The sequence below is a fragment of the Rousettus aegyptiacus genome, unplaced genomic scaffold, assembly GCF_014176215.1.
Source record: "Rousettus aegyptiacus isolate mRouAeg1 unplaced genomic scaffold, mRouAeg1.p scaffold_m13_p_8, whole genome shotgun sequence".
Lineage (NCBI taxonomy): Eukaryota > Metazoa > Chordata > Mammalia > Chiroptera > Pteropodidae > Rousettus > Rousettus aegyptiacus.
The window spans coordinates 92932115-92945575 of record NW_023416311.1 but is presented as its reverse complement, the minus strand read 5'-3'; the positions used below and the strand labels follow the sequence as shown (position 1 = coordinate 92945575).

Here is a 13461-nt window from a genome sequence, read left to right as displayed (position 1 = left end):
GACTCAAGAGCTTAAGAAAAATCTTCGTTCATTAAAAGACTTGAATTCCATACAGCACAGTAAGCTCTCTGAGGACAAGGATTATATGATTAGTGCTGTTGGGCTGATCTTTTCCTCTCTTTCAAGCACAGAAGAGTCCTTCAGTCACTATCTGCAGGAGTGACTTTTCAGGATGATTCTCATGGAGAAAATACTCTTTCTGCTGGTAAAATCTCATGAGTAAATTAATTAAGGGTGAATTAACTTGGGGTTCAAGAGGGAAAGAGCTATCCTGGTGAATGTCACAAACTGACACTTTGCTTTCCCAGCTTCCATTGCAATTTAAACTAGATACGGGATGACCCAGGACGTCGCAAGCGTGAGGCGGCCAAGGCGGCCTCTCAGCTCACATTCTCCAGAAGCCTCACAGCCTGAGGTCAATAACCAAATGGGTGGTTTGGTAATTGTTCAGACTTTTCAGTTTCTTCCTGGAATATTTTCTTTAGGGAAAGATAAGAAACCTTGCCTGAAAATTTTCTCCCTCTAAAACTGACCAGAGAGGGGTTAAAAAAGAAAAGAGAAAGCGATTGAATGACTGGAATTCACTTAGGAAAGAGTAAAAGAAGGGTGGTGTGTTGGGTCAGAAGAGAGCAGAATGGAGTGGGACAGAGAGTTATAGCTTCAGGCTGTGTTTCTGGAGTCAGGCTGGGCTTCCCTGTGCCCATCTGTTCTCTTTTTCGAGGTGGAGGTGAGGAGGGGAGGGGGCCCTTGCCCTAAACCTCTTACCAGAGAACAGTCTAATTGCTTCAAGATGGTTTCCCCTACGTTTTGTGTGCGTTTAATTAAAGTTACGTGTGTTTGTCTTAGGAACAACCAGACTAAATAAAATCACTGCTGGGGCTGTCGTATTTGAAGAAATCCTATCCATAAATATATATGTAGAGATAGATGTATTCTGCATACATATCCCTCGTTTCAGAAACCTGATCTCTTTGGCTTTGAAAGCAAGAACTTGTGCAAGTATTTTTAGGCGACTTTGTGGAGCTCAAGTATTTTTAGGTGATTCTGTGGAGCTTAAATATAAAATAAGAGAGGTAGTCCTTAAATTCTGCACAACGGTATGATAATGGGTTTCCCTGGCTGGTGGCCCGTTGCATTTTGTCTCTTCCTATTTTCTCAGAATAGGGATGCATTAGATATTTTATATCGGCAGTTCAGTGTTGGAAATCCAGTCAGTTTGGCTGCCAGATTAGTTTACCTAAAACTACTACATACTTTATGTGTGATTACAGCCTCCTTCCCGGCAAAATCCCCTTCCAAGCCAAATCACCCTATCTTTCTAAAACCTATTGATATTTGACAAAGGAATAAACTGAAGGATAGAATTGCTCTTATAGCATAGCCACTCTGTTTCGGTCACATAGATTTTTGAAGGTGATATAATTTGTGTTCCTACCTTCCCAATGTGCCCAAATGTTTGTTTCATTAATCTACAAGTTGGGAAGTACTTCCTGCATCTAAGACATTCCGAACTCTATTTTAAGCACATACGAAAGAAGGAGAAACTGTGGTCCCTGCCTACTAGATGCATAGCGTCTAGCTGAGAAGACAAGAGCAATGAAAATATTGGAGAATTATGAAGGGCTGAGCTATAAAATACTAATTGCAGGGGGTTCAAGATGGAGATGGCGAAGCACTGGAATAGCTAAGAGATGCTTCCTGCCTCAGGGGTGATTTGGGGTGGGTTTTGAAGAATGGCTTGAGAGGATGTGGGTGGGTTCAGGGGAAGGAGGACAGTGTAGGTGTTGGTAAAAACATGAATAGAGGCCATCCCAAGTTGAAACCATGGTCATTGTTTCCTTCCCTTCTCCAAGAGCTTAGCAGAGCAATTTAAGTTCAAGGCCCCATTGACACCAGATCAGTGGTTCTCAACTTGACTGCCGTTAGAATTACCTGGACAGCTTTAAAAAATGCTGGGTGTCCCCCTCAGAGATTGCTACGCAATTAGCATAGGGTGCTGCCTGGGCCTGGGGTTTTTTAAGCACCCGGGTGATCTGAATGGTCAGCCCAAACTGAGCACTGCCCTAGACACTCCACAGTGAGACCCCAGGTTTCCTAGCCCAGAGCTTCCTAACAGGTTCAAATCGATGATAGCTTATAGGTGGGCTAAGGCCAAGGCCCAAGGAGCCCAGGTGAATTTTTTTGCTAGCGCGCGTGCGCGCGCACACACACACACACACAAACACACATGTATGTGAGTATATAATGCTTGTGCACAAAGTAAAATTAAAATGAAAAGTAAAATGGGGCTTAAGGTAAGTTATCTTCACAAGGTTTTTAAAGGGAATAGTATTGTATGTTAAAGCTGAACAGATCTTGTTGTAAAATTGCACCTTCGAGGGAAGACTTATAACTGCAGAAGTGGTAGAAACTGATGAGAATTGATTCAGAAATTATGAACTACATCGAACATTGAAATTATGATAAAATTTTACCGATATGATAAAATATTGGTGAGATCATAGGATCTTTTATTTGAAAACTGGATTAAATATATTGAGAAAGATGAATTTTAGACACTCAAATGGATCACTGTTGTTCAGGGCTGAAGCAGTCTGGCTTTGCCCCTCCCTCTGGTCTTCTGGCCATGCCCTCCACTGGCTGGACCTACTTCCGCATGCAGAGGTCAGGAGAGCCTGGGAAATGTCACAGTTCGCTGTGAGCCAGAGCAGAGCAGGAGCGGATGGGTGTGGGTCTCATCACACACAGCCAGTGACTGCCACTCGATCTAACCCCACAAGAGAGGGCACCTGGAGCGGGAGGTTCTCATGCTGACAGCAACCAGACAGTTCAAGGGTTGAGGCACATAGGATCACTTGGCACATCCCTGGTCTCTAGAAATATTCCTGCTTCCTCACCAGAGCCCGTGAAATTCATGTCCTCCAAGATGCCACCACCACCACCCATCCTGCTGAGTCTTAAACGTCATTCAAGGAAGACTTTTCTAATTTCCAGAGTGGTCGAACTCGCTCTTGCCACTGCCTCTTCAGTCATCTGGGATTCGATGGGTCTTAGTTACCTATCCCATCCCTGTTAACAGACTATCAGGGTTAGAGTTCCATCTTACCCAATTAATAAGAAAGGAATTGTTATGCATCATGTTAATAATATTAAATGCCCCAACACTGGGCTAGGGGCTTTCCTATGTGTCGTTCATTCAATAAACACCGTAGAACATTCTTTCATGCAATTTAAAGGCCGTGTCAATTTCCCTTAGTTATTTCTCACAGATGCTCTCAATCACCCTGGAGTATTTATGAAGATGGAAATGTGGAGTAGAAAGGTCCTGGAACTAGTACAAATCACCTGTTCTCCACTCTAGGTGCTAGAGTCTGGGGGGTCTATCATGACTAAAAGAGACAAATCATTTGCCCTAACGATTCCCTAATGCCCAAGTGCTATTTCCAGACCGCATTTATGAAACTAGACAATCCTAATGCTCAGCTTAAATGTTGCGGGGTTTCCTGGCTCTGAGGATGTGATCCTTCATCCTTGTCTCCTCCCTGCTGTCCCCAGGAGATCTTATTGCTCCTGTGTGCTAGGGAAATTGCAGCAGGCAAGACAAAGTCTCTGACCTCATGGTACGTACAGTCTGACGGAGCAGACACAATAAACACGTGGCCTTTTCATGTAACGTCAGCTGCGTTGAAGAAAATGATGAGGCTGGGGCCACAGTGAATAAACCCGGGCAAGCAAGGCCTCTCTGAGCAGACTCCTGCTTTTGAGCAGATTCCTGAATAGAGTGAGGGGCCTCGCCATGCACCTTCCTGGAACTGCTGTCCTGGTGGAGGGAACAGCGAGGCGGAGGCCTGAGGAGGGGAGGGTGCTGGATGTGCCCAGTGAACGGAGAGAGCTAGAAGGTGAGGTCGGATGGGGCCACGGTCTCCTTGCGGAGAGCCTGTCACCTCGGGGAAGACTTTTTTGAATTAAATCCTTATTTTATTTATTTATTATTATTATCATTTTAATTGAAGAAATGATTTAAAATTTTTCTCTTCTTTTTTTTTTTCCCCCTGGGGAAACAAATCGGAGAAATTAAGCATTTAAAATTAGAATTAAATCCTTCATTTCCCCGATTCATTTTAATATGATTTAATATCATGTTTTCCGCCTCGAGAAAGATGTCTTACAAAAGGAATGCCATTAAAGTCTAGGCGATGATAAGTGTTTGGGAGATGCCGAACCTCTGTAGGGATTGTGGAGAAAGATGGTATTGCTGTGAAGTGTTTCTGAGTCTTACAGACCGGACCCTAGGATCCCCCTTTTGGAACAAAAGGACTTTTATAAAAAGAAAGAAGGGAGATGTGGGCGCATTCAAGACAAGCTGCTCTTCGAGTCAGAGCAGTGAATTCAAGTCCTGATCTTTTACACATTTCCTGACCTCTCTGAGCCTCAGTGTCTTCATCTGTGAAATGAGAATGTTAGACTAGCTTATCCTTCTGGAACCTTCTAATACTCTGGAAATCTGGGCATGGATAGTCTTGGTAGCTTTTGGTGTATGGTCATTTCCTGGTGTGGGCTTGGTGATTTGCTTGATGTGGGGAGTGACCATCGGTTGCAGAGGCGAGGGGAGGGATCGGAAACGAAACCGTTGAACCCACCTATGCCCTCTCGACTTAATCTGTGCCAGCTCTTTCGGAATCAGGGGCCGGAGTAGTCATGAAGGGGACAGAGAGCGTTTGGTTTGAGTGCAATTTTCTGTGAATGAATATGCCTGAAAAAATTCAAAGTCTCCTAAAAGTAGCCTCGCGAGTTCGCAGTTCCTCCAACTATGTCTCAGCTGGCAATCAGAAACCAGAAGAATTGTTTGCTATCACTCTGAAAGATAGAAGGAACTTTCTGGGTTGTCACTCATGGGCTTTGAAAAGCAGCAGTCCAAGGCTTTTGAAGACCAGCAGTTCAAGTCCCCTTCGGGTTAAGAGCTTTGAGAACTATCCCAGCCTTGTCCTAAAGTATTTATTTCGGGAAGGTTTACACAACTCGCTGAGTGGTTTTGTAGGAAATGAAGCCTCTGTTGCAGGCTGTTCGCTTCCGTGCTTGGGTTGCATTCCTGTCCATTTGAGAGCACTGGCAACCCTCATCTGCCCCAGTGAGAAGCCAGCGTTTGCTTTTTGACCAAATACTTTCATTTTTTTTTCCACTTTAAATTTTGTTTTTTAAAGAGCAGCATAGCCAGTAAGTCATACAGTGTTTCACAGTTCGTGAGTGATTTAACAGGCAGTGCAGTTTTTCAGCATGATGGTGAAGGGCCAGCTGTCCAGGCAGAATGCCTAGGTTAGGATCCAGGCTCCGCTACTTGTTAGTTCTGGGACTTCGGACAAGTTGGTAAGCTTCTCTGTGCCTCAGTTTCCTCCTCTGTAAAATGGGGGTGATAATAGTTACCCCACCCGTAGGTTTGTTGAGGTTGTAATGAGTTAAAACATAACTAGTGCATTGTGTTTCAATAGATAAGCTGCTTTCATTACTGAGGATGCTGTTATTTAATTGCCCTAACCATGGTTTAGAAGTGAGGGAACTGAAGTTGAGCACCTCAGCCACGGTGACATAGCAACGAGACAGGAAACCCAGCCCTGGTACCCTGGTTTCCCAGGCCACTCACTCTCCCTCTGCCGTTTCTCCCACTGCCCTTCAGACAGCCACCCAGCTGCTGTTTCAGACTGCTGGGGACATCAGTGGGTTGACCTTCTCTTAGGGGTGAGAGGGAGGGGAGGAGGGGGGAAAAGGAAAGAGAGGGAGAGGGTTGGAGGGGAGAGATTGGGAACCACAAAACTCCTAAGCACAGAAACCTTGGGAATGTTCCAAATGACAGAAGCAGAGAAATTCCAAATATCAATAAGCAGCAAAGAGATCAAAGTCATCTTATGTAAATCTTCGGGCTGCTCTATTTGTGCCTTTTAGTTACATCTCTGTTGAAGGGCCCAGCTGAGCTTTATAAGGAAAGCTAAAACATTCCCTATTATAATGAACTTTAAAACAGCATAGATTCCTTTTTTGTGAACATATCCATGAGACTGTTTTTAAGGCTAAGGGGATTATGTTTTCAAAAGAACTTTGAAACAATGGGTGCCTTGGTAATAATGACGGTGCGAGGTTCTTAACTTGTCCTCCACTTAGGTTGGAGCTGTGCTTCTCCAACTTTCACGTCCACATGAATCAGCTGGGAACCTTGTGAAATGCAGCTTTTGAGTTAGTAACTGTGCGTCTGAGACTGGCAGCCTGCATTTCTAATGAGCTCCTGGTCCAAGGACTGCTCTTAGGCTATTGGAGCTCTGTCACTTCACATACACTGGAATCTGGAGAGCCACCCTGCTATATCCCCGGACGGTGACAAGCGTCCCTGTCTGGGCCTGGGGTTAGAGGAGTAGATAAAAGGTTTTTATACCCCTCCCTCCTCCACCGAATTCTTGACCTGTCTAAATGTAGAGATAAACAAGCCAACAAAATCTCTCATAAGATAGATTGCTTTATAGACTCTTGAATGACATTTCTTGTCTTTAAAAGGAAAGGTCACACTTTTAAATTAGGAGTAAAAGCCCACATAGAGACAAAGCCAGAGATATTCCAGATCGGTTGTGCATTCTCTCCTTTATGTTTTCCTAAGAGGAAATTTTAGCCGATACTTAACTGAATAACCTCATTAAGAAAGACTTAAACATTTCTCCTCTGGAAAATTTAGATTGTAATTAAAATTCTCATCTTTTAAATTAAAATTTGCCAGACAATAACAAATTTCGGCTAGGACATGGACAAATTGAAGCCGCCCTACGTTGTTGCTGGGCATGTAAAATGGTGCGGCGGCTTGAGAAACTAATTTAGCAGTTTCTCAAAGAAGTGAACATGGTTACCAAGTGATGCAGCAATCCCTCCTAGGTATCCGCTCCTTCGAATTGAAAACACAAACACTCGTACATGAATGTTTCAGCATTATTTTTAATAACCGAAAAGTAAAAACAACCCAAATGTCCAGAACCAATGACCAGATAAACGAAATTAGTGTATCCATATAGTGTAATAGTTTAAAGGAAAGAAGTACTGCTACGTGCTACCGCAGATGAACCTTGAAAGCCTGCCAAGTGAAAGAAGCCAGACACAAAAGACCACACATCTGGACGATGCCATCTTTACGAAATGTCCGGAATACACAAATCCATAGAGATAGAAAGTGGATTAGTGATTGTCAGGGGCTACATGGGAGTAGAAAGTGATTGTTAATGGATCAGGTTTGTTTTTTTTTTTTTTACGGTGATGAACATGTTCTGGAACTATATAGTTGTTGGTTGCACAGCTGTGAATATACTAAAAATAACTGAATTGTACCTGATAAAATGGTGAATTTTATGGTATATGAATTATATCAATAAAAAGATTAAAATCTACTCATGTAGTTTCTTCAGTCTTTGTTTAATTTGTTTCAATAGAATTATATTTCAGCATTGTACATTTGTTTTTATTGGATAATCAGAGTGTTTCAGCATGAGTATGATTGACAATTTGGACCGGATAGATAATTGTTGGTGGGGAGCTGCTCTGTGCTTTCTGGGATGTTTGGCAGCATCTCTGGCCTCTACACATTAGATACCAGTAGAATCTCCTTACCCCCACCCCTTGAATAATAAAAATATCTCCAGACATTGTCAAGTATCTGGGAGGGCAGGCAGCAAAATCACCCACAGTGGAGAACCACTGGCTTATCTTTAGTCTTCCTACTAGAAGCTGAGATCCAAGAGGGCAGGGACCTTGTTTTGTTCACCACATGTTTCTCGGTGCTTAAGACAGTGTCTAGCATATAAATACCCCCGTATCAGAGTGAACGTATGAGTGAATGAATATATTTAGCTATAGCAGTACTGACAAAAATATCCAACTATAGAAATATCAAAACAATCCCATACTTGGGATAATTCCAATGCCCTAGAATTAACATCATCGAGAATATGGTCTTTGTTTTAAGGGGTGGGGGACATCCGTCAACCTACTGCTTTGCCCACCGCATCTCACCCCAGCCTGCAAACTCTATTTATATAGAGGTGTGTTCTTTCACCAGTTATCCGGGACAGGCCATTAGAGGCCACCAACCATGCTCCTTATTAGTTGCGTGCTGACCTGGGACACCATCTGCTCCCAAAGCCTGAGGTAACCCCACAGATACCCATCTGCCATCCAGACAGGGAGTGGCCCCCAGCCTGTCAGTCACCTGGACTGCCACCATTGAGGATGACTACATTTATCAGTCACTGCTTTAGAAAGGAAACCTACTCACTGTCATCTGCAAATCCAGGCTCTGTCACTGACTCATCATGTTTCCATCCAACTTTCCACTTGAGTATCTTATTAAAAGTTGGTCCTGTTTCTTGTTCATCTTCGGAGGCAAAATGCTAATGACATGCTGCAGCCAAATCCTGCTTTGGGGATTATCACTTCCATGAAAGGTACCGGAATGTCAGCACCTGAAGTGTGAGCTTCAGACAAGGCTTGGATGGTTTTTTTTTTTTTTTTTTTTTTTTTTTTTTTGTCTTTTGCAACTGTCTAAAACTTTGTTCCTGAGTTTCCATTCAATGGAAATGCACGTAGTTTTTATTCCCTCTCCTTCCTTCCTTCATTCCTCCCTCCCTCCCTCTTTATTTCCTTCCTTCTTTCCTTCTTTATTTCTTAAGCAGTGGTGGTTCTGATTCAACTTCTGCTAGAACACGGAGACAAAGTCCAACATGTCCCAGACTCTGTGCCTTATCATATTTCATATAATTAAAGTGATATGGCACATTCTCCCATCAACACATTTTTACCAAAATGTCCAAATATCTTAAATAATCAATTCAGTTATAGATGGGGTTAAGACATTTTTTTTAAAAGCCTTAATTTCCACTTATATATAATCAAATAGTATCCACAGGAACCTAAAAGTTTATCCTATGTGTGGTCACACACGAAACACCCAACGCTGGTATCATTCAAGGTCCCATCAGGAAATACGTAGCACCTTCAAATAGGATAATTGATAAGAGTGTAAGAAAGGAACTATTTACAAACTGTTGTCTAGATTGAATCAGTAAGGTTGGGAAAGCAGCTCCGGGTAGTAACAGTGGGAATCTATTCCCGCCTGAAGGTGCTGAGGGAGAGGGCAGTTGCCGAAACCCAGGAAGAGCTGCAGCTGTAGCTCTGGGGGAGCTGGCCCGCAGAGCGTGAGCTTCGTAGAGGACTCGCAAGGCCAACATGTGGCCTGCCAGGGAAATAGTGGAGGGGATAATGGCTTGACATCTTTGATCTTCTTGTGTCTCGTAAGAGTCTCCCGTTGAAGGACAAGGCAGCTGATCGGGTGGAGTTCGTTAGAGGTCTGCCTCCTGGGCCGCGGACCCAGGGCATGAAGGAGAGCAGATCTGGGGGGCAAACCAGAATGCACAGCGTCGGTGAATGTTCCCCAAGAGCAAACCTAAATGTCATGTTCGTTAGTTTTCCTCCCGTTTTCCAGAAATGCATGCTCAGGGAGAAGGAATGAGGATATATAGTGGAGTTCCTTGTTTATCTAGAAAAATGAATCAGAAACTTCTGGCTAAAATGACTCTCTCTTCCTTTTCCTGCGTTTCATGCTTATCCCCGTGCCTGTGCGTTTTGGAAAGTAGAGCAGCAGCTTTCATGTGACAAGAGAGCACAGCAAACACCTGGAACTTAGAGTCTTATTTGACAAACACCTTGAAATGATGATATATTTAATTGAATCACATCAGCCATCAGCTAAGAATGATTTCACTAGCTCAAAGTATGGTATTAAAGTAAGCAATGTAAAATTGCAAACATGATTATCTGTCCTTACATAACCTGTTCCTAATTATATTTACCGGTACTTTGTTTATCTGTAAGAGTAGTGACTGCTGAAGTTTTAGGTAAAACTATATGAGGAGAAAATTATTAATTTGGAAAAGACCAATATTATTCTATTTTCTCAGCAGGACACAATATTCCACAGGAGAATAGTTGGAGAGTTCCCAGAATAGGGGGAAAAGTCATTTCTTGACCAAAATTCTAATGAGAGAGGCAGGACAAAATGAAATCTCTCTCTCTCTCTCTCTCTCCCACACACACACACACACAAACACACAATTTATTAAAGCATATGCCATGAAATCTTAATTAATTGGATCCCTCAATAAAATGTGTTACAGCTGTCAAAGACAGGTTGATTTAGATTGATAACAAGGAGTTCATTTTAAAAAGCAATGTTGAAGAAAGTTTCTATGGTAGGATTGGATATAGAGTCCACCTTCTTCCTTGTAATCACCATTGACCTTCTAAATAATAATCTCGAAACCCTACAGCTCCCAAGTCATCCATGAAATACCACATCACTTTGATCAGACTATATTTATCCATGTACAGAAATGGCAAAAATAATGCTTCGTTGTCTCTTGTGTCTGGAGTTTTACCACTCTATGTAGAGTACAGTCCAGCAGTAATCTGAGACGTCTTCGCATAGGAAAAAGTATAAATTTCACACGGAGAGGGTGGTTGGTAACCAGAAGGGCCACATGGAGAGGTTCTGGGCACTAGCAGTAGATACCAGGAGGGCATTTTGGTCCCCGGCTACACTCTGATTTTTTTTTATTAGTATGAAGGTAAAATGGGCATGTTCTATTTGTGAAAATTTAGCAGGCTATACAATATGATACATGTATTTTTCTTTTCATGTGTTATATGTCATGTGTGCGCATGTGTGTGTGCATGGGCATATGCTAATCACTAATCCTAAAACTATTACTTATAGCGTAGGATATGGCCGCCCTCTTGTCTAGATAGTTTTGGTTTCTCCCTTGGTCATAGGAGATAGCAGAATGAACAGTTGAGAAACAAACATGTAGATATTAAGAAAAGAATAAAATTTTATTAAAAGTAGAGTTTAATAATCTGGGACATTTAGATTAATAGTCTAGTTCAGTAATTGAGGTTCTGAGCGGTGACTTCATGTCCTCATGAGCAATTAAATGATGTAACATATACTGTTACTAAGGTTGGGGACATTTTAGAAACCTTCTACCAAGATCAACTGGTTAAACAATTCACTGCTGAAAGGTGAAGTTTGCTTGTTGTAAAATTGCATTACTCCGGCAATGATGAAAAACAGAGGTATTGCCCTTTAGGGAGGTTCTTTTGGTTAAGCTGTGTTTAATCAGGAATTCCATTTACATAGGTCACCACATTCCCAAGTCATTCCATTTGATCAAAGTTTCACTGTAATGTGAAATGATCTGGACTTTGTAAAGAAACATTACACATAAATGGCTGCACAAATGCAGAGGTAGTTGGTGTCATCAGCCAGGTAGGCTAAAATGATAGACTGTTGGAGCTACAGGAAGCATCAGTATCACCTGATTCAAGCCCCACACTTTACAGGGCAGGAGCTTTAGGCTCCTGTTAAACTGACTTCCCGAAAGTACATAGTTAACTTATGGTTGATTGCAACCACAACTGAAATATCTCAGTTTGTTGATCAGTGCCCCTTTACTCAGCCTAGTTCTCCAGAGCAGAGGTGTAGGACCAAGCTGACTTGGGTTTGAATCGGTTTACTTCTTAGATTTGCTAGTTAGGTGTGACCCTGGGCCCCAGTGACAATTCTACCCATGAAAAAATATTGACTGGGCCTTAATTCAGAGGCACAGATATTCAAGTGCTGCATGGCAAGTATCCTGAGACAGCAGCTCCCTAAAACAGAACTGAGGCAGGAGGAAACTGGAAGGCGTAGAAACCTTCCTAAGGATTTTAGCTTTCTCAGCCTCTGAGCGAAATGCCCAGTGGAACTGTGCCCTTCACCCTTGGGACCTGCAGGGATGATTGGTGTGGCATTTGGATGTTATCTGTTCTTTTAATGACAAGTCTAAACATGCTGAACATGGTTTGTACCCTCCCAAGAATCATTGAGTTCTGGAGCCTAATTATGGGCTTTTGTTAATGTTGTCTGTACCTATGTGAATACATGTACCATCTATGAACATGGTAATAGCACTTTACCTCAAAAAGCTGTGATGTGAATGAAAAGAGATAATGCATTAAAGTGGCTAGTAAGATGCTTGGCACATACTACAAAAGTTTACGATGATCATTATTCAGCTACAACACAACAATGAATTTGACATTGATAATGTTCAGGAAGCTTGACCATTATTCGATTTAGGTAAGTTTCTCTTTATAGCGTATTTCTTCAAAATATTGGCTTTAGCAGCAGCACTAGGCAACATAAAAAGTTGATAAGTACTTTTATTTAGGAGTTGAATCTAGTTAGTACTCTTTGAGCATTGTTTTGTGAAGAGGCAAGGATGTAATTGAATCTTACTTTTTTCTAAGCCCGGCCTTTGGGTTGGAAGACCTGAGGCCAAGCTCCTTCTCCATTACTTAATGAAAGTGTCAATGAGTACATTATCAGACCACTTTGAGCCTCAGTTCCTTTATTGGTATTATGAGGTCGATAATGCTACCTACTAACTGGGCGCTTATGGAGCTCAAGTGAGAGAAAGTAAGTGTAACTGAGGAGGCAAAAAACGTCAGCGATGAACTTTAAGGAGTGGAAATCTTAAGGCTATTGTGTTTACTTCTTTTCCAGTTTTCATCTTGCTGCTACAAAAGGACACGTGGAATGTCTCAGGGTGATGGTTACACATGGCGTGGATGTGACAGCCCAAGACGCTGCTGGTATGTGGTCTTTATCTCTTAAGTCAATAGGTCGAACAAGAGTAGGGATCCCAAAGATGATTCATTGGGGAAAAGAAGCACATTGGAAGAAAATGAAACCTCCAATGACTAGGCTCCAATGCGGTTTCATCATTTGTGCCTTTGCAAGTGTCTTTATCTCATATGTGGTTAGTCAACTAGAGACTATATAGCTTATCCCTCATTTAAAAATATTATTTTTTCTAAAATCATATGTATGGTCCAAGCAATATTTCCTACTTTTTTGTCATTATGAATCAGGCATGAGGTGATAAATGAAGTGAGTCGTTTAGAAGCTCATTTCGTGAGCTGGATAGATAAGCCATGGTCCTCATCTGGACCAGCTGCCCTTGGTTCTCACCCTTACTGTGTCTCATTGCATCCGAATCACCTGGGAACTTGAAAGGCAGGAAGGGAGAAGCGGAAAGAAGGAATAAACAGTACACACGCATCCCTCACATAGATACCCAGGCTCTCTCTACCCTGTAAGATTCAGATTCCATTGTATGCAGGTTGCCAGACAACTAGTATTATTTTTAAAGCTCCTAAATGATTACAGTGTGAAGCCGATGTTAACAAATGATGAACAAACCAACCAGAGAGAAAAGGTAGTGGAGCCTTGTCTTTTATGAACACTGTTCTACATGGAAAGAGCCTCTGGGGTCTCCAGTCTGGGCTTCTGCCCCCTGCTGGCCACGCCCAAGCATCAAAGCAACTACTGGGGTCTTG

At 42.3% G+C, this 13461-nt stretch overlaps 1 protein-coding gene across 5 annotated transcripts in view; it reads left to right on the top strand.

The window, feature by feature from the left end:
• The window catches only part of RAI14 (retinoic acid induced 14), a 124933-nt gene that overhangs the window by 81379 nt on the left and 30093 nt on the right, over positions 1-13461 (top strand). For all 5 annotated transcript variants that reach the window (XM_036225838.1, XM_016142424.2, XM_036225837.1 and 2 more), the window contains one exon: positions 12626-12714. In XM_036225838.1, the coding sequence (XP_036081731.1) occupies positions 12626-12714 (89 nt within the window). The remainder of the gene's footprint in view (positions 1-12625; positions 12715-13461) is intronic.